The sequence below is a fragment of the Indicator indicator genome, chromosome 5, assembly GCF_027791375.1.
Source record: "Indicator indicator isolate 239-I01 chromosome 5, UM_Iind_1.1, whole genome shotgun sequence".
Lineage (NCBI taxonomy): Eukaryota > Metazoa > Chordata > Aves > Piciformes > Indicatoridae > Indicator > Indicator indicator.
Window position 1 is genome coordinate 24182942 of NC_072014.1, and position 18717 is coordinate 24201658.

Consider the following 18717-nt stretch of genomic DNA (forward strand, 5'->3'; position numbering starts at 1 on the left):
ATTATCAATGGTCAAGTCCACACCTTGGTCTTGAGCCCATTTATGTGTTACATCTCTTCCTTCATGACCTGAGGTGTCATGAGCCTGCTGAACTATTATAAATAATTCATCCTTAGGGTGCCAGTCCAAATCCAACTAAACCACTCCAAACTTGGCAGACTGACCCACACACTGGGGTTTTTTATGTCCTTTAGTGATTCAACTTTGGGTACATGGGCATCCATGTGATGTACTTTTACCACCAGGTTCTCTACCCAAGCAATAAAATCTTGCCACAATTCAGCAGCCCAGATGGGTTTACCTCTGCACTGCCAGTTTTTGCTTCTATTGCTGTAACCACCCCCACAGCACATTGCCACCATCCCTGAGCTGGTGCAGAGAGAGTGTACAAGCCACTTTTCCTGCTCAGCAATACCAGAAGCCATTTGGATGAGTTTCATCTCTGCAAACTAACTCAATTAGCCTTTACCTTCAGCAGCTTTGGCACCTCATCATGTAGGACTCCACACAGCAGCTTTCCACCTTCAGTTTTTCCCACAAAGTTACAGGACCCATCAGTGAACAAAGCATATTGCTTCTCATTATCTGGTAGTTTGTTATATTGTGTGACCTTCTCAGCACCTGTTACCTCCTCCTCCTCCTCCTCCTCTAGCAATATCCTGAAACTTTTGCTCTCTGTCCAGAGGAAGCTCTTCACAGAGAGAGTGATTTGCCATTGGAATGGGTTGTCCGGGGAGGTGGTGGAGTCACCATCACTGGAGATGTTCAAGAAAAGACTGGATGGGACACTTAGTGCCATGGTCTAGTTGATTGGATAGGGCTGGGTGATGGGTTGGACTGGATGATCTTGGAGGTCTCTTCCAACCTGGTTGATTCTATGATCATTTTCAAGATTCCTGGGTGGCTAGGACTTCCTATTCATGCTCATTATGTTATCAGTGAAAACCCACATACTCAGGTGGTGTCAGTTGCATGGTGTGTGGAAGAAATCTTCTCTTTGACCACCCAGCCCGTCACCAGCAGTCAGGGTGCCCGGAGAAGCTGTGCTTCAGTACCAGCCACTTCCAAGGAAGCTTAAACTCTTTCATGTGCTGCTGGTACCTCTTTTTCAGTTGGTGTATGGTTGGTCTCATATCCTTTGTATCCCCAACTCCAAATCCTAGGGTTGGCCATGGGTCTCCAAAGGGTGCTCTCTGCTGGAGCCTCTAGGTGAGACCATTCTTCCTGGTTGCGGCTAGAGCATATTTTTAGCATGTTTCTTGCCCAGACTAGCCCAAGGGCTACTGCTTGTACAATCTTCTCTTTGATTTGTTCAAAGGCTTGTCAATGCTCAGGACCGCATTTAAAAAAACCTTCTTCTGGGTCCCATGGTACAGAGAGCTCAAAATCGTGCTGTAATCTGGGATTTGCATCCTACAGAAAGACACAATGCCCAAGGAAGCCTAGGTTTCCTTTTTATTAGTGCGTAGAGATATAGCTGCTATCTTGTTAATCACATCCATTGGGATCTGGCAAAGCCCATCTTGTCATTTTATACCTAGAATCTTGATCTCCTGTGCAGGTCTCTTGACCTTACTTTATCTGCTGGCAAAACTGGCCTTCGGAAGGGTTCAATTTTTTTCTTCCCTTTCCTAAAGACTTCTGCCGTATTGTTCCATATGATGCTGTCATCAATGTATTGCAGGTGTTCGGAGATCCACCCTGTTCCAGTGCAGTCTGGATCAGTCCATGGCAAATGGTGGGGCTGTATTAACACCTTTGGGGCAGTTAATTCCAGGTGTACTAGACACTCCTCCAACTGCAAGCAAAATGTGGCCTGCACTCTGGTGCTACAGGAATAGAGAAGAATGCATTAGCAGTGTCATTTGTGGTGTACCACTTGGCTGCCTTTGACTCCAGTTGTAATTGAAGCTCTAGCACATCTTCAATGGCAGCACTCATTGCTGGCATAACTTCCTTCAGGCCACAACAGTCTACTGTTAGTCTCCATTAGACTTTCACACTGGCCATATGAGGCTGTGGAAGAGTGAGTAAGTTTTGCGGTCACCCCTTGTTAGAGTACCAGAATAGCAAATGAAGAATCATCATAAAGATCCTACCATGTCTTGCCACAATTTTCAAAACCCAAACTATATTTTTATATCAGAGGTGACAAATACATACAATGTAAGATCCAGCTGCTGACTGAGAAGAGGCAAGTTTATGTCCATAGTCACAACTCCATTCCTTTTCTCTGCCTAACCGGTATGAATTGAATTAATAATTCTAGAAACCTGGATCGTGATTTTATAGCTTGGTTTGGCTAGTGAAATGTGATTTGTATGATCACATCATGTGTTACACGTGTAGGCAGTCTGTTCTGTCTCCCCTTGCCAAATGACTTTTTGGTTGGAATGTCACTGACCAAATTTGGGAGAAGGTTGGGTAATGCAATAGACTTTCCTGCATGTGGTGTGAAGAGAAGAACTTGAACAGAACATCTTTAAATGAAACAGATTGGCATATGCTCATTAGGCTAAACACCGGAGAGCCAGAGAGCAGATGGGCATTTCTAAATTAAGCTTTTTCTATGCTACCACATCAGTTTCAACTGCAGTTTAAACCCTTTTAAACAGTAAGAGGTCTAATTACAAAATGTGCATTTTCTAGGAATTAAAGTTTATTTCTTTTGCTGATTATGAAAAAAATACTTACCATGAAACTGAATGTTAAATATGAATGTATACATAGGATCTTCTCTCCCTTTCTCCTTTCTCCTGGCAGTTATGTCAGTAAGTATTGTAATCATAGAACCAAACTATGGGTGTAGCTGCTTTGTCTCCACTCCATGCACTTCAGAGACTCTTAAGTTTTCATGTTCTTATTTAGCTGCATCAACACACTTGGCATCTAGAAGACCAGTCTAAATGGTTAATAATGAAAGATAATATTTTTTATAAATCTTATGAGGAAGACAAGGTAACATCGAGAAGCATAAATTTTACTGTTTTGTTATCATGCCTTGAACAGATGACAGCAGATACCTTTTAGGTGACCAAAAACTATAGCAATATTTTAAGCCCTTATTACAAATGTGACACTTGATCTTTTGTTATAAGATATATAAATGCTTGTTAAAAGCTTAGCGTGGCTAGTAGAGAAGTGACAACTCACAAACTCTTTAGCATTTTGAAGGATAGCATTTTCCATCTTCTGAAATAATTCCTCATCATGAATTTTAAAGAAAAGGGTTACAGAACTTTTCATACACAGTCTGGCATTAATGTTTTCTAAAAATAGCCAGTTGTTAATATCTCCTTCTTTGATAATCTGTATATCACTAATTTAAGACTTAAAGTTCAGCAAAACACTTCTAAGCGTTGCTTTGATGATGCATTCCCCACTGAAATGAAAATAATTACATAGTGACTGGTGGGAAGAGGCTCCTGAGATTTAAGAGGCAAAAGCCATTTCTTAAGTTTTTCATGGAAAATAATGGATGGAAAATGATCTATAAAAATACTTGGTCTCAGTACCATCAAATCCAAGCTGGATTTGAAAATGTTCATGGTGACCAAGGAAGAATGCTACCTTACCAAATGAAGACTAATTGGGTGATAGTTCTGGAGAAACCTTTGTAAATCTTTAAGATCAAGAATAGTTTGGTAATTCTCTTCACGTAGAAGTTCAAACCACTTGATAATAAGGCCTGCCTTTTTCCATTGTATTGCAGTGTAATAATATTACACTCTTTGATGCACCATTGCATTTCTGGAGACATTAGTATTCTTAGATATCATTTCATTTACATAGTGTAAACACTAGTGAGAGGTCAGTGACTGGTACAGCTGCCATGTCAAGGCATCAACCCAATCACTATCTGCAGATGAGTCACGTCAGTGATGGTGTCCTAGTTCAACCCACATGCTGCCCAGGGCAAAAGGACAGAAAGGTATTTTACCCCCAAGGGAATAAGATAAAAACACTCACACAGAATTGGAGGTTAAATATGAATGCTGTTTACAAAGATACACCAAAATACACAGGTATTTAGGGAAAAAAGAATATGCATAATCATGCATATTCCCAGCTGAGCCTAAGCAGGCTTCACTGCTAGGCCAAAACCTCCCCACAACTCAGCCTCAGCAGGCCCAGGAGCATGCCAAACTGCCCCTCCTCCTGGACAGGCCTACCAGGCCTCCATGTTCCCCCCAGGCTGGACACACCAGGCCTTGACCAGGCCTCAATGCTCCCCCACACAGCTGCGCAGCTAGAAAATAGCTTTCCACTCAAGGCTGCAAACTCCCCCACAAACCAAAAGAGATAGCAGCCGTTGCATGCCCAGAGAGAGGAGGGAGAAAAGAGAAGGAATTGGATGTGAAGTCTGGTTATATAGAGATGGACGGAACGGGATGGGATAGAATAACAATAATCGTAATATCCTGCGTCCACCCCCTGGGGACCATCCAGCCCCTTGTAATCTCTGGTACTTCTGGAGGACTTTCTCTATGATGGGACACTTCAACCTATAACAGATGGGCACAGATATTTTGTGCATGTGGGCTTCAGCAAGGATCAAATCTTAGATTTGTGCTCTGCTTCATCATATATTTTAGATGACAATGCAAAATACTATTACTGCTGATCTAAACACCACATTCATGAGTATAATGAAATATATTTTAATGGCAGCCTTAAGAAGAAAATATGGAGAACAAGGTAGAAAGATATACAACTTTTTATTCTAGAAGTATTAAAACACAAGATTATGATATACAGAAATAGAAACCTTAAGTAAAAGTTCTTCTGTTGTTCAGGCTGATCCTTACATATCCAACTCAGTTTACAGTTTTAGATTCTAATTCATATATTTGAATCATTTTTTTTAAGTGTCTTCTAACGGGTGTCCAGTTCCAGCTCAAATACAACTTGCTTCAATACACAGCAGAAGATTTTCTTTAAAAAAACAAAACAAAACAAAAAACCCAGACCCTGAAAACATTGTTATAGGACCTTAGGGGTATAACTCAAACTGTCTGATAGAGAAAATTAAGTATCAGCATTATACACAAATTGGCGTACTACATAATTGTAATTCATTTAATACAGACAAAAGAAATAAAGAAAAAAACGTACATTCCCCACCATTACTATTTCTTGGTTAAGGTGTTCCTTAATGACTGTTTTTTTTAAATCATGTAAAAACATTTTTTACATGTAAAAATGCCTTTTAATGCTGATGTGAGAAAGCAGTATATAATGCAGTGTTTGGAGGATATAATAAATTGAAACACTTCAGCTTTCAGTACTATTGTAATCTTATTCATGCCAGCATCAAGGAAGACTAGCATCAAGATGACTGAAATATAGAAGACCTTTATAGTATTCTGGGGAATTAGGTAATGCCCACCATAAGGGAGTAAATGTTGATTTAATTTCCATTTGCTCAGCAATACTTGTACAATATTTATTTTTAGGTCTTTTTAGATTCAGGAATCTCTTTAGGAGGTCCAATCTGTAGGGATCTCATGGTAATGCTATGAATACAGAAGAAAGTGGAAGCAACAGATGTCTTTGCTAGTTATAGTTTGGTAGCTTCAGTAGAGCTAATGGACAAGAGGAGAAAGAGACAGGAAAGTTTTCATGAGAAGAGAGTTCCACAAATCTCCAGTGCAAAATCATATCCTCTTTTAAAGCTGAATAATACTGATTCATTTTTCAAATGGCACTATCATTCAGATTTAAGGTCTATGCTCATGATAAAAAGGGTTAATTGTTCACCTGTCTCAATATAAAAGTAACCTAGGAATACATGTAACTAAAATGAGAACAGGAGCCTTATTTCAGAAGACTAAGTCAAATTTATGCCATATGTTGCTCTGAAGTGAAGCACACTGGCTGGAATTTTCAAACTGCAAGAAACATGAGAATTAAGCTTTGTCGTCCTTGTCGTCTAACTCCATTGGCTGAAAATCCAGCAGGAGAACACTGATATAAATTTTATAAATGGCAGTTCCCTTACTACTTATGCTCACACTACTCTCAGACACTAGGAAATCATTCTCATCAACTCAGTAGGTGGGGGTCTGAAAGTATTAAGACTGCTTAAGAGACTAAGCAATGCCTATGCTTCAGCTTGCTGTCGGTGTGTTTAACGCATTTTAAAAATAGCTGACACCATTAGTTAAGTGCAAGTCCTAGTAACAATATAAAAAATAGATGGATCAGCCTCTATCACCACCTCAGCATGGTGCTTAATGGCTGCTTGAAGGTACCATGTAATCTTTTGGGTGGCTTAATCATTTCTCTCTTCACAGTTCAAAGGAGAAGAGTGGTTATTAACCTTGGTGTTCTCACAATGTTTTCAGAGGACAACTTCACTGAATAAGAACTGCCACTTAGATTACTAAGGGTAGGATTTTAGGTTTATACAACACTTGCTGTTGAAAAGTTAAACAGAAAGGAGTGTGTTGACCCTTATAATCTTATAAGATTATGTTTGAAGGGCATGAAATTCCTCAGTCTTGAACAAGCTGAAATCTCAAATCCCAAGCTACTTACTGCTAATCAAAAAGCAAATAAAAGCAGACAACATTGCTGACTAAGTATTTTTCCTTCCAGTCATCGCTTCATTTCAATATAATTATACTTTTTAATTACTCTTAAAAGATCTGATTTTCTAAGCAGGAGAATAAGGAATTAGTAGAAGTAAGTGGTCGAAAATAGGTATAAGATTTCATGAATTTGTCTCTTGCCTACTTGGGTAGTATCCGAAGGTTGTCACCATCTGATATTTGTTCATTAGTCTGTGTAAAATGAAGTGGTGATCAGGGTCCCATAGGATCTGGAGAACACTTGAAGCACAGAAGGCAATAATTAACATCATTGCTAACAATCTCTATAACTATGCCAAGCACTGAATAGGGACAAAAACATAATTTACATTCTTATCCTTAGAAGTTTTGTTACTTCATGTCCGCATTTGGTCAGACTGGAGAAGCAGCCAAAGGAAATTTATCTGGTGCCCACGTGATGTTTATGCTTTGTAGCAATGCAAACATTGCAGCTTCAAGAGCCAGTAAATCAAGCAGTACTTACAAATATAATCGCTTCCAAATAAAATTGAAACCAAATTTAGATAACATTAATGGATAAGAAATCCATACCTTTAAAGGAATGACAAGTTTTAGGCACTGACAAAAGCAGAAGTGAGGCAAAAGGCAATACTTCTGTAGTACTCTTCTTTGTCACATCTTTAGCTGTACTAAAAACATAGAAATGCTTGTAGTGAATTAAAGCATATAATAAGAGATTTGCAAATTATTGATGTGATGTGTTTTTTATTTCAGGTTCTGTCCTTAGGGGCTGATGTTCTACCAGAATATAAACTCCAGACACCTCGCATCAACAAGTTTACTATATTGCACTATAGTCCTTTCAAAGCCGTCTGGGACTGGCTCATTTTGTTGCTGGTAATATACACCGCCATATTTACCCCTTACTCTGCTGCCTTCCTTCTGAATGATAGTGAGGAACGGAAGAGGAGAGAATGTGGATATTCTTGCAGCCCATTGAATGTTGTAGACTTAATTGTGGATATTATGTTTATTATTGACATTCTAATCAACTTCAGAACAACGTATGTAAACCAGAATGAAGAAGTGGTAAGTGACCCAGCAAAAATAGCAATTCACTACTTCAAAGGCTGGTTCCTAATTGACATGGTTGCTGCAATACCTTTTGACCTGCTGATTTTTGGCTCTGGCTCTGAAGAGGTAAGCTTAAATGAATAAGAATTCTTACATCTTAAGTTTTGACTTTACTACAATAATCTGTACTTTTTTTTTTTTTTTTTGCTTGTAAGTGAATAGGCTGTATAGTAGTAATGCTGTTTAGCACACAGTAAAAATAAATTTTAAGGGAATGCATTAAGAAGAAAACCTTTCTATTCAGGTGACTAAAAAACTCTGAGATTCAAAAAAAAAACGCTGATCACCTTTTACATAAAATTGTCTGTGGTAGATCTCAGTCTTTCTGCAGGTTTTTTTCTGTGGTTTTGGTAGCACAGACACATGAAACACAAACATTTTGACATTCCCCTTCAGGTGTGATCTACATCCCTTTCTGATCCCTGAGTACTCATTATTGCCAAAAATTATGTTCGGTGATTGTAACTGTGGAACATCAAGAACAGCAACAGGGACCTATTCCAAATTTATTTGAAGGAGTGCTCTTTGGATATGACCCTGATCATCATCCTTCCACACCTTCCCTGTTACAGATGTCCCTAAGAGTAAAGTGCCAGGTGCTAAAGTGGTGTTAAAGGGATAACTTTAACATAAGATGTTACAGATTAGTAGCAAACAAGTGCATTCTGACAGGTGAGTACCCAAATACAGATCCTGTGTATTATTAGTCCATGTAATGACATTTACAATATTGAGGACATAAGTAAATGAATTCTTTTTTCCTTCATAACCTAGTAATAGAACAGTTTCATTATCTGGAGTTTATTTACCTAAGCAGCAATGAAACTATACAGGTTATGACCAATTCATCCTGCCATTGTGACTGCTCTCTCTTATTCATGGTACACAGCACGTCAATCACATTTTCTAAGCTGCTACTTACTGCAGTTTTGCTGCGTACATTGCTATCTTCATTTGCTAGGCCTTTTTCAGTCATAAGGGTTATCTTTTTTATGTAAGCAGCTCTTTTTTATTATCTAGAGATTCTTCAAGTAAGATACTCTACAAACAATTGTACTGAGCAGTCTTTTTATTAAACAATATAAGCACCAAATAGAGCTCCACGTGTGCTCACCCGGCTTTAAAACACCTTGATATCAAACCGAGTCTAGAAAGGACAGGAGATAATAATCCAAATACCACACATAGCACTATCTGAATTTGAACCATACTTTGTCAACTGCAGGAAAGAAACAGAGTAACAGAATTAGCTTTCCAATTTTTAAAATAGGGAATTAATACAATTTCTAATTTTTTTTTTCTCTTTAAGCAGACTCAACACAAAATTATTATGTCTGGTTAAGTGGCATCCCTGATACTTAGGAAGATAAAAATAACAAATAGATTACTTTTTACTTTCTATATTTGCAATAGTTTATTTTTAATCATTCTGCTCCCTGAGGAGTCTGGCTTGGATTTTAAACAAAAAACAGCTGTGGTGGCACAGCCCCTTAAAGTACCCACATAGATGATGTGCATGTACAAGTGGAATCCTGCTTAAAATTACTAGTAATTTTTAGACATATGCATTTAAAATAATATGCTTTTTAATGTATTTATCAGCTTTTCACTTCAAAGATATCTACACTGCAGGGAAAAATCAAAATAATAACTAAATACCTGAAGTTTCCTCTCTTTCACCTAGGAACTACTGCAATAATCTTACAAACTAGTGAAGCTAACAGCTTCAGCAAGAAACTTTTTATATTTATAATTTTATTAAATTGAGGCTCTGGGGAAACATTATAGTGGCTTTCCAGTACCACAAAGGCGTCTACAAGGAAGGGACTTTTTACAAGGTCTTGTAGTAACAGGATGAGAGGGAATGGACTGCAGCTTGAGGAGGGCAGATTTAGACTAGATGTTAGGAAGAAATTCTTTACAGTGAGGGTGCTGAGAGACTGGAACACACTGCCCAGGGAGGTTGTGGATGCCCCCTCTCTGCAGGTGTTCAAGGCCAAGTTGGGTAAGGCCTTGACCAACCTGGTCTAGTGGAAGGTGTCCCTGCCTATGGCACAGGGGTTGGAACTCGATGATCTTCCAACATAAACCATTCTATGAATCTATGAACACTCAGCTGAAATATACAGAAACGCAGGAAGTCTTTTGCCTTTGCTATTTGTACTCAGAGCTATTTTAAAGAACATCATTTAAAAGCCTGCCCAGAAGAAAAAATGATATCTTGGAAAATAAAATAAACACGTCAAAGTATCCTTGTTCTTCTCTTAGTTTTGCTGTCTTCACTCCATTACACAGTGTATCTGTTAAAGGAAACTGAAGAGTCCTGTATTTCTAGAATTAGAGATTAAACCTTGTAGTCCTGATAGTACTTTATTCCTATCCAAGTCAAAATTTATTTGAAAATCAAGCTCAGAAAACATCTCAGGAGAGAGTAACATAGTTTCCAGTGCTGATCATTAACTTGGAAAGCCTATTCCAATTCCAAGTCTTTTATACTGAAGACTGCATACCTGCTTGTACAGGCAGTCTGCCTTTGCGTTAGCTCCTCTGTGGACTGAGTACAGACCAGGATGTTACTGCATCAGTGTCAAGTCTCTGGGTATTATTTGGGTGCCTGGCTAATATCAGAGAAGTATTTAGTATCAATTTTTTCATCCCTTGATTGTGTTTCAAGGTAAAGAAAAAACAAATTCCAGCACTATTTGAGCAGGCAGCTATTCGGAGACCATTATGGCAATGAAGGTTGAAGTATAAGTACCATGATGTAAACTAGCAGTTTTGGTTAGTTGAAATATTTTTGTTTAATTGCTGTTTGTACTAACATTTTCAGTATCATGATGCATACAGCACAAAAATCTTCAACAATGACTCAGCGCTCCAAAGAGACTATTAAGGTAATGGAGCATATACTGAAAGACCAAATACCAGCACATATTAGAGATTTTTCTAAGTGACAAAACAATTAACTATGTTTCATGCTGTAGTACTCATATTTAATAGATTTATTTACACGTTGAAAAAAAGGTAGAAGTTTGATGATAGTTTTAACATAAATTGCAGGTTATAGGAAACTATTGAGAAACTGATGACTTTACAATACCAGGACACTGTAAAGGACTGAAGGAAATGGAATATTGTGTAAGCAAGTGCACATTAATGCACATTGGAAGACAGTGTGAGCTACTTCAGTGGGTTATTTGGTTTAAAAAGAAAAAATAAAAAAGGACAAATATGAGAAGACATCATATTTTTATACAGTAATGATAATGCATGTTATGAAAAAAAAAAAGAAGAAGAAAACCAACAACATGAAAATGTAGAGGAAATGTAAGGAATTGTCCATCAGTGAGAAAGTCATGAGTTGTAAGTGGCTTTTTGCACAGGCAGAATACAATTTATGCAGATAATTAAACAGTTTCCTCTTTCAGTCTGATACAATAATTTCTGAATTATTACCTCTGCAATCAGGTAGACTGATGCCTTCCTCTTTCAAATCACGCTGTAATCAATTGCTGTTCATCAAAATACCCCTTTGCTAAGATTATTTCAGCATCAGATCTTGAGAAATTAAGGGTATAATCTCACTGTTCCTTGTAATATATTTTGTAAAATAAATTCAATGACCTATACCTAGAAAATGTTGTATCCACTAACTCCTGGTTTTGGAATGTCATTTCTGCCCTGCTTCCACCCCTCTTCCCTCCCAAAGAAAATAATTTACAAATTTCAAACTTTAATTTTTTTTTCAAGGTTCTTATTGGCAGAGCTAAATAATTATTCCAAAACTAGTAAGGATGTCTTCTCTGCATTTACTTAGCTGATGGAGAGAACCATATAGTTGTGCAAAAACCACTGTAGGTATGATATTTCTTTGGTGTGTGTGCTATTACTAAAGCCAAAAGAGAAAAAAGCCAAGGTACTTTTAATCCAGGCCTCCCCACTAAGTTATGTGTGTATCCAGCACCTCTTAAGCTTGCAGTTCAGCTCATAAAACTAGGTATAATGGAAACAGAGCAGCAAGGAATTTAGAGAAAAAAAATAGAATCTATCAGATTGCTATTTGCAGACAGTAATTTTTGACACCAGGTGGGTTATGAGGGGCTAACTGGCAGATTAGGACCTCTGTCTCTATGGGTGTCATGCCGAGTAAAGTATTCCATCACACCAGCAAAATCACATTGCACAAGACATAGTTCTGACACCAGGTACCTCTGTCCCTGGACAACTGACACATAGGAGGTGGATTGTTACTGTGTGAAGGCTAGTCTACACTGAGAAGTAGACAGCATGTGAAGGCACATCAAAAGCCATGAATCATGCTTTCCATCTCTACTGCCAGCTGTATTTTAGTGTCAGCCTCTCTGCTGCAGAAACAGGGTGAGTTTCTTGATGCTTTGAAGCCTATCTAGTCTCACTCATGCCAATTTCACCCTGAAGTGAGCTCATACCGATGCAGGATCTAAGCATGAAATTGACACTAATAATGAGTAGTATTAGCAAGTCTTTTCCTAAGAATGATGTGAAACACTGTTGATGTTTTGGATTCACAACCTATTTTCTGATTTATTTAAGGGGCACTGTAAAAATATGTTCTCTCTTGCATGTGGTAGAGGTATAAATACATTTGTAATAGAATGGTTCCAACAGCCACTAAGAACAAATCTTGCTTTTCCTTGAAGGATTAAAAATATTTAAACCTGATCTACCTTACCAAAACATGTACCTAATAGCACATTGGGCACATTGGGTGGTTCACGTGCTTAAGCTCAAGACTTTTTGAAGAATATGGTCTTTCAGACTGTTGAGGTCTGAAACAACCTTCTTTTTGTAACAATGAGAAAGTCACCCCAAAATTATTCTAACATTAACTTTATCAAAGGCATGCTGCCCAGTGTTCCCCTACATTATCCTTTTGCTCATTTACTCAGAAAACATGAACAACGTATTGTGCTGTCCACTGACAAACACAGTCAAGAAAGCCCTTTTTTTGTTCCAAGGTCCTTAGGATTTTACTCAGAAGCACTGATCTAATAAAACATGAAAACTAGTCTAGTATTTGTCATGCTTTAGTGTGACACTACCATCAGAGTGGTTTGTAAGGCTTGGAAAACTTTTACAGTTAGGTGTTATGTAATATATATGCATGTTTAAAAAAGGAACAAAATTTATAATAAAAACTTATTTAGTCTTGGCATTTACTGTATACTTTAATACATGTTCAGGCTTAATGAATGGGAACAGGTAGCTGAGTTCTTTAAATTGATTCGTTACTATTTACAATGTTGTCAATCTCTTTTACAAGGAATTAACAAGTATGAAAACTATTGATTGAAAATTGTAAATTTACATTAATAAACTTTTGACTCATTTAAAAAGATCAGAGCCTCAAAGACACTGCAATGATTCATAGTGCAGGTATGCATTAAAAGTGTTCTGACAATTGCAAACAGGAAGAATGTTTGCAAAATAAGATACTTACTTTTTGGTTTATTTCTGCTTTATTCCGCTCTTCTAGAAAATATGTGCCACAGCATTGAAAGGACTCTGTGAGATAGGATCACACAGCAGTGTTCAAACATCATAAATATTTGTTACCTAAAAGGGTAGTCATGTAATTATAAGTAGTTCAAATAACTTACAGGCTCTGTCATACTAAAACATCATGAATCTAATGGATCATTTCAGTCCACTAGTGTGAAGAGTTCAGATCAAGAACAATATTCAAAATGAGAGTATTCAGTAGATAATGACAACTTCAAAATCTCTTGATTTAAAATGTGTATTTCTTATGGTTTTCTTCACCTTTTTTATAATCACAGAATCATAGAATCATAGAATGGTCTGGGTTGGAAGTGACCTCCAAAGGTCATCTGGTCCAACCCCTCTGCAGTAAGCAGGGGCATCCTCAACTAGATCAGGTTGCCCAGAGATCGGTCAAGCATCACCTTGAATATCTCCAGGGATGGGGCCCCAACCACCTCCCTGGGCAACCTGTTCCAGCGTTCCACTACCCTCATGATAAAGAACTTGTTCCTAACATCCAATAAAATTGATAGTTTGAAAAAAAAATTAAGATTGCATTGAAATTAGTTAATCTACTGGTTTTGTTGATTCCCTGAAATTAATGGAATTTGTGCTGCTTTATTCATGCTGACTATTCATGAGTGTGCATTTGCATTTCTATATTATTTTTACAGACAACAACATTAATAGGTCTGCTGAAGACAGCTAGACTGCTGCGTTTGGTGAGAGTAGCACGGAAATTGGACAGATATTCAGAATATGGTGCTGCAGTTCTGATGCTCCTTATGTGCATCTTTGCACTAATTGCACACTGGCTTGCTTGCATTTGGTATGCCATTGGAAATGTAGAAAGACCTTACTTGGCTCACAAGATTGGCTGGTTGGATTCTTTAGGAGAACAATTAGGAAAGCATTACAATAAGAGTGACGCAAGCTCCGGGCCGTCCATCAAGGACAAATATGTTACAGCACTTTATTTTACCTTCAGCAGTCTGACAAGTGTAGGATTTGGAAATGTGTCTCCAAACACCAACTCAGAGAAAATCTTTTCCATCTGTGTCATGTTGATTGGCTGTAAGTAGTTTTATATTATTAATTTATTTACTTTTTTTTCAGTGTTTGAGCAAATGATTTAACAGTCTAAGCTAATAAGATTATAAGTATGCAACAGGAAAGGCAAATTCCGAGGGAAAGCAATGTTATATGCAAAAATATGTTGTGACTCGTGCAGTGTCAGGAAGTAGTCAAGTTGCTTCACTACTCAAAATCTGTTATTCAAACTGGCAGAAGTTTTGAGTTGTATCAGTGTCTGTAAGAAAATCATGCATAAATAGGAAGTTGAGTTTTGAGTGGTTTTAGGAAACTGTAGTCGATTTTTGGATAATTACATTTTATTTGATGATTGAAATTCTGAACTAGTAAATGTAAGCATACCTTCTTAATTATGCCCTTTGTTCTGTACCTGTACTTCACCCTAGTTCCCAGTTCTTATTTCTACCACAGTCCATAAAATGAACCTAACTTGCAAAATTAAATTCAGGACTACAATTCTAAAAAGATCAATATTATCAACTTGTTAATGATTTAATATTTAAGCCTCATCTACTAACTGAGATATACTGATACAATCAAATCTATTAAAAGCTTCAGGTAAATAAATTCCGCATCTTTGGAAATGTCACTAGTCTCATCTGAGCTGTTTTAGAAACAAAGTATATTATTAGAATTGTTGCGTCATCTGAAAAAAAAAACAATTATATGACTTAAATAAGCTTTGTTTCCATTTAATCCAGCCTTAATGTATGCTAGCATTTTTGGAAACGTTTCTGCAATAATCCAAAGACTCTACTCGGGAACTGCAAGGTATCACATGCAGATGCTGCGAGTAAAAGAGTTTATACGCTTTCATCAAATCCCCAACCCTCTGCGGCAGCGACTTGAAGAGTACTTCCAGCATGCATGGACATATACCAACGGCATTGACATGAACATGGTATGTTGTTCTGTTTTTCAAGCATGGATGCTGAGATGAATGCATATGAATTTAGGTAGAGATTGTAAGTCTCCATTATTTATGAGCTGTAGAAGTGCAAGCTTGAGAAGGTGGGTATATAGCAATTATTGAAAATCAAACCATTACAAGTTTGGCATTCAAACATTTAACTGCCTAGATTATTACAAGCCATATCAGAACTCTGGACTCTTACTGTGTCTAGCAAACCTTGAGAACTGCAGTTAACTCTTATGATCTTAAGAAGAAAAAAATCATAAATTTCTTATTTCAGATATAGCTGTTCCAGAACAAACTGATTTTCTACTTCCAATATTAAAGAGTACTTTTGTTGGTATCTACAGACATTCTTCTGTAAAACCTGTGGAGATAATTCTTTTTCAAAAACCTGTTGTGTAATCTAGAACAGGTCTCTTAGGGTTGGGTGAAAGAGAAGAGCAGATGGGTGAAATACTCAGTAGTTTGCTTGCATTCATCACCACATAATTCTGCCCTGAAAGTCAATACAGTACTATTAACCACTTAGCAATTCACAGAATCTCATTTCTAGGAAGTGGCAAGATGCAACTCTCATATTTTCTGTTCTTGACAAAAAAACTGTGAATGCTCTTTAAATAAAATTATATTATGAGGCTAAGGAGCAAACAACAACAATCTGCTAATGACCAAAAGTAAGCATCTATACTTTTGGCTTATTCTCTGGAGACAGCAACATTTTTTCTAGAAAGGTTGACATAGGCTGAAGACACTAAGAAGACACGGAGACCATTGTGCATCTTAAGGATATGTGAATCTGCATCTCTAGAGGGATGCTTTCCAGAGCCATTATGAGTCACAGATTAGAGACTTTGGAGAGCTCTTCATAAAGTTGGCAAGAACAAGAAAGTCTATACATTTCGGTAACAATTTAACTAGAAATCAATCTCCAAAATTTTGACATAAATTCAAACAGCTTCCATGTGATATTTATACATACATTTGTGAATGACTGTCACAGTGATACACTTTTATGCAGTAAGCAGGGATAATGGTATTGATTCAAAGCTTTTACAAAGCTGAATCACTGACAGCTTTGCTTTATGGTTACCATTAAGTAAAGCAGAATTTAAAAGACAACAAATTACATATATTGGGCTTCACCTCTCACTTCCATGAGTGTCCTCTCCAGAGGGATATTAATCACAATGCAGGATAAAGCTACTTGCGTAAAGCTCTGCTGGGGATTACTACAGTGGAAGGCAACCTCAGTAGCTTCATCGTATGTGGCACTGAATGGCCCTAATTCCTTCTGATGGCAATGAGATTGCAAGGTTTTCTGCATTTTGCAGGATCAGACCCTTAAGCTGCAGGTGGGCACAGCCTTAAGCCACTCATTGAATTATTTCTGAAGCTCATTGAGTTATTTCTGAAGATATTACTAAATCATGCATGTCTTAACATTACCAGTAATGGATGTACTAAGAAAATCTGTTTCACATGAAATAGTAATTAAAACTGGATGTTGTCAGGTTTCACTTTGCATAATGCAGGAACTGGTGTAATGGAATTAGTCTTGGATTTGTCATTAATGTGAAATAATAACTAACTGGTTTAAACAGACCATATTCTGCAACATGATTGTGAGGCAGTATGGTGGGTTTGTTTTAAATAAAATGTGAAAAAAATCAAGTTTAGTATCTTGCTTTATTGTATTTTATTTCTTATTCTGTTCACAATTCTATCCCTCAAGTTTTATGGCAGTCGCTTAATTTTCTAAAATGAGTTTGAATATATTACACTTAGTGCAAGGGTAATATAAAAATTGTGTGATTTATGTTGTACTTATGAAAGATTTATCTCTTTCCTGTCTGCTTCATACCTAAATACATGGAATAACACCACCCACTGGTAAGAGCAGGAGGTATTTATATCAAATTTAATTGCAGTATAAAGTGTGGAGAATATCCATGTTATCTGTCGGGTTTAGAGCTTGTTCAATGCTTTCTAATTTTAATAGTAACTTTTTGCATGATGAAGGGGTAGATAGCAAAAGGAAATAATCCAAGTAGAATCAGATGTGGGGCAAAATGGTTACTAAAAATTAGACATTAAGAAATACTAATTTAATCATATTTATTAACCACTGTTTTACCCCACAACTTAAATCATGCTTCTACGCCGAAAAAAAAGTCATGTGTATATTGGTTTGCCTTAGATAGTTGTTCTGTAGGAATGTCACCTACAGTGTTGCCATGCTGATCATTCTGCATTTTCCTTTGCGTGAATGCTCTTAGTTCAAACCATATCTGCATGTTAGCACAAGCTCCAGTGAAGTTTTCTTGGCTATAAGCCACTTGCGTATGAGATGGACTTGCATGTGGTGTTAAGTTTGCATGAAGCATTTGCATTTACACACTAAACGGTAAATACTGTCCTCAGACAAATGTGTTTGACTCCTGTCAATAGTTACTGGGAGTTTTTTGCAAATATCTGAAGGCAGCATTTGATCCAATGTCTTTATTTTTCATTTCATGACTGAAATGAAAATTCAAAACCTCAGTCCTCTTTGTCCTGTGAAATAGGAAACGCATGAATAATGTACATCATATATATATGTACATGCAATGTATACACACACTCATATATATATAAATAATATATTTCGAGTAATGCTTTTCATTGTAATTAGTAATATACTTCAGAATTCAGGAAAAATTAAGGGAAAAAAAAAGCCACCAACTTTAACCTCAAGAATAATACTGCACTAAGTAGACTTGATTTCCTAAACAAAATCCTACAGTTTGTATTGAAAACCACAAGATAATACTTTATGCTCATCTGTAATAGCTAAATTTAAGATTAGTTTTAAAGATCAACAAATGAAATGTGCTGAGAATATTGTTTATTTGTTCCTCTTTCCTGCATTTTTACATTTCTTTGATTATCTTTCATTGCATAATGTATTTTGATAAAAACAGTTCCACATAATTATGCATGGACTGGATAAACAGGATTTTGGATTTATTTTAATCTGGATAAAAATCTTGAGTCTACAGACTTTGGTATACACTGACAAAGTTAAATTACAAAAAAAAAATTGTCTATTGTGTATATTGTTTCATAAAAGATGTCACTAACCCAAAAAATTAAAAAAATATTATTTTTATTTTTAAAACCCTCCTGTTCTTGTTTTCCTAAATTCTCTTTATTTTCTTTTCCCCCTTTGTAACAATGTTATCAGTCCAGCACTGATAATAGCATGCCTGCGATGCTTACCCTGAAAAATTGAAATATTTAGTGTTTGAGATCCTTCTTTAAGTTATGCATGAATTTTTTACAGTCCTCTCCCTCCTTCTTTCCATGAACCTTCTGTGCATCTGAGTATCTTTATTGTTTATTTTACAAGTTTTGGACAGTGTTTAGACAAATGAACACATTAAATAAAATTTTGGATGTGGGACAGATGCTTTTTTGTTTAGGGTTTTAGCCAGTAGAATGAAAGGAGAGAACGAGTCA

At 36.8% G+C, this 18717-nt stretch overlaps 1 protein-coding gene across 1 annotated transcript in view; it reads left to right on the forward strand.

The window, feature by feature from the left end:
• Nucleotides 1-18717, forward strand: part of KCNH7 (potassium voltage-gated channel subfamily H member 7) — a 216346-nt gene that overhangs the window by 159979 nt on the left and 37650 nt on the right. Inside the window, exons 7-9 of the mRNA XM_054380796.1 lie at nt 7329-7754; nt 13886-14285; nt 15005-15204. Coding sequence (XP_054236771.1) covers nt 7329-7754; nt 13886-14285; nt 15005-15204 — 1026 coding nt within the window. The remainder of the gene's footprint in view (nt 1-7328; nt 7755-13885; nt 14286-15004; nt 15205-18717) is intronic.